The sequence below is a fragment of the Anoplophora glabripennis genome, unplaced genomic scaffold (assembly GCF_000390285.2).
Source record: "Anoplophora glabripennis isolate ALB-LARVAE unplaced genomic scaffold, Agla_2.0 scaffold1566, whole genome shotgun sequence".
NCBI lineage: Eukaryota > Metazoa > Arthropoda > Insecta > Coleoptera > Cerambycidae > Anoplophora > Anoplophora glabripennis.
Genome location: NW_019417676.1, coordinates 32,492 through 36,083, shown reverse-complemented (window position 1 = coordinate 36,083; position 3,592 = coordinate 32,492). Strand labels below are relative to the sequence as shown.

General features: G+C 35.3%; 1 protein-coding gene across 1 annotated transcript; it reads left to right on the top strand.

Moving 5' to 3' along the window:
• The first annotated feature begins 642 nt into the window (after positions 1-642).
• LOC108913920 lies at positions 643-2,010 on the top strand. The gene has a single exon (XM_018719572.1). The coding sequence runs from the start codon at positions 643-645 to the stop codon at positions 2,008-2,010; it is 1,368 nt and encodes a 455-aa protein (XP_018575088.1).
• The last annotated feature ends 1,582 nt before the right edge of the window (positions 2,011-3,592 follow it).

Sequence of the window (3,592 nt, the reverse complement as noted above, 5' to 3'; positions counted from 1 at the left end):
GTCCATGTTAGAACCTTTCACCGATCAGCAACGGCATACGTCAACCAAAAAATATCAAAAGCATACCGCGATTAGTGCAGGTTTTTATTTCAAGTGTTCGTATGATGATTCTCTATCGTTTTACGCTAGCAATAGGGGCCTCGGCTGCATCGAATGGTTTACTGAGCAACTTGAAAACATGGCAAAAGTTATTGATGATAAATTGAAAACTGTAGTACCCATGAATATTTCACAGGAACAGTCATTACAGTTTCTTTCTGCAACACACTGTCACATTTGTGAGAAGCCATTTGAAGCAGGCACCAAAAAAGTAAGAGACCACTGTCATTTTACTGGAACCTACCGGGGACCTGCACACGAAAGCTGCAATCTAAATTATAAAAATTCTTTCACCATACCTATAGTATTTCATAATCTGACCGGATATGATTCACATTTTTTGATTAGAGACTTGGCAAAAACCGGCAATATTACTTTGCTTCCCATCAATAAGGAAAAATAATTTCTTTTACAAAGTCAACATCAGATTCCCCGGTAAAGTTTCGTTTTATCGACTCCTTTAGGTTTATGGCATCATCACTAGATACTCTATCATCATATTTAAAGCCAAACGAGCTTCAAAATTTATGTAAAGAATTTAACATGTTAGATGCGGAAACATTTACTTTACTTACGAGAAAAGGAGTATTTCCTTATGACTATATAGACTGTGAGGAGAAATTAAACGAAACAGAACTGCCCGGCATTGATAAGTTTTATAATAAATTAAACGATAGTAACATATCCAATGACGATTATGAACATGCTAAGAGGGTCTGGGCTAAATTTAATATATCAACTTTAGGACAATATTCTGATTTATATATGAAAACGGACATTTTACTTTTGGCAGATGTCTTTGAAAATTTTAGACAAAAATGTTTGAATATTTATCAACTGGACCCAGCTAATTACTATACACTCCCCGGATATACGTGGGACTGTATGTTAAAATATACTAAAATCGAGCTGGATTACTTAAAAGACGTGGATATGTTGCTGTTTATGGATCGCGGCATCAGAGGCGGCGTTAGTCAATGCTGTAACCGCTATGCTGAAGCAAACAACAAGTTTATGTCTTCTTATGACTACTCAAAACCATCAAAGTATTTAATGTATTTTGATGTAAATAACCTTTACGGTTGGGCTATGAGCCAATACCTTCCATATGGTGGGTTCGAGTGGGTAGATCCCAACATCGACGTAACGATGGTATCTGACACGTCGTCTGAAGGATACATCCTCGAAGTTGACTTGGAATATCCTGAACATCTACACGATGAGCATAAAGATTTACCTCTATGCCCCGAACACCTCACACCTCCAAATTCAAAATTACCGAAACTTATGACAACCTTGTATCCAAAATCACGCTATATAATTCATTATCGTAATTTAAAGCAGGCTTTATCTCTTGGGGTTAAGCTCATCAAAATTCATCGCGTATTGAAATTTAAGCAAGCCGACTGGTTGAAGGCCTACATCGAGTTAAACACCAAACTCCGCGCCCAGTCTACCAACGAGTTTGAAAAAAATTTATATAAACTATTAATAAACGCTATTTTCGGTAAGACGATGGAGAACATAAGAAAGCATCGCATTATCAAGTTAAAGAATCATTGGGATGGGCACTGGGGTGCAAAACATTTTATAGCTAGCCCAAATTTCCATAGTAGCAAAATTTTTGGTGAAGACCTAGTAGCAATTGAATTAAACAAATCGGAAATTTGCTTCAACAAGCCCCTATATGTTGGCATGTGTATTTTGGACATTTCAAAAACTTGTGTGTACGACTTCCACTACAATTTCATGTTATCAAAATTAGGTGATGACTGCAAATTGCTTTATACAGACACCGACAGTCTCATATATCAAGTAACCTGCGATAATGTTTACGATTTTTTAATTCAAAATTTAGACAAATTTGATACTTCAGATTATGAGCCTAATAATAAATATAATATACCTTAAGTTAATAAAAAAGTACCAGGCTTCAGGAAGGATGAATGTTGTGGGGCAATAATGACGCATTTTGTTGGGCTCCGTTCTAAAATGTACAGCATCTTAATAGACGGCAAATCTACTATTAAAAATCTAAAGGAGTTAAGAAGAATATAGTTAAAAATTCCATCACATTTGACGACTACAAAAGCTGTTTAGATAATAAAACTGAACTCTATCGCAAACAGAGAACCATTCAGTTAACTTTACATAACGTTTTCTCAGTAGAGCAAACAAAGCTAGCTCTAAGTGCAGCTGATGATAAAAGTTTTTTTATTAAACGATACCCATGACACATTACCTTGGGGGCACTATTCAATAGATAGTATGTTGTAATTAACTGTAATATATTTAGTACATTATAAATGAAATAAACTTTTTATTTTATATGTGTCTTATTTGTTTTAACTGTGAACAAGAGTATACTTGTGTAATTTTACTAAAGTTAAATTTCTATTATATTATTGAAACTGGAATAGAGGAAANGACAAAAATGTTTGAATATTTATCAACTAGACCCAGCTAATTACTATACACTCCCCGGATATACATGGGACTGTATGTTAAAATATACTAAAATCGAGCTGGATTACTTAAAAGACGTGGATATGTTGCTGTTTATGGTTCGCGGTATCAGAGGCGGTGTTAGTCAATGCTGTAACCGCTATGCTGAAGCAAACAACAAGTTTATGTCTTCTATGACTACTCAAAACCATCTAAGTATTTAATGTATTTTGATGTAATAACCTTTACGGTTGGGCCAATACCTTCCATATGGTGGGTTCGAGTGGGTAGATCCCAACATCGACGTAACGATGGTATCTGACACGTCGTCTGAAGGATACATCCTCGAAGTTGACTTGGAATATCCTGAACATCTACACAATGAGCATAAAGATTTACCTCTATGCCTCGAACACCTCACACCTCCAAATTCAAAATTACCGAAACTTATGACAACCTTGTATCCAAAATCACGCTATATAATTCATTATCGTAATTTAAAGCAGGCTTTATCTCTTGGGGTTAAGCTCATCAAAATTCATCGCGTATTGAAATTTAAGCAAGCCGATTGGTTGCAGGCCTACATCGAGTTAAACACCAAACTCCGCGCTCAGTCTACCAACGAATTTGAAAAAAAATTATATAAACTATTAATAAACGCTATTTTCGGTAAGACGATGGAGAACATAAGAAAGCATCGCATTATCAAGTTAAAGAATCATTGGGATGGGCAGTGGGGTGCAAAACATTTTATAGCTAGCCCAAATTTCCATAGTAGCAAAATTTTTGGTGAAGACCTAGTAGCAATTGAATTAAACAAATCGGAAATTTGCTTCAACAAGCCCCTATATGTTGGCATGTGTATTTTGGACATTTCAAAAACTTGTGTGTACGACTTCCACTACAATTTCATGTTATCAAAATTAGGTGATGACTGCAAATTGCTTTATACAGACACCGACAGTCTCATATATCAAGTAACCTGCGATAACGTTTACAATCTTTTAATTCAAAATTTAGACAAATTTGATACCTCAGATTATGAGCC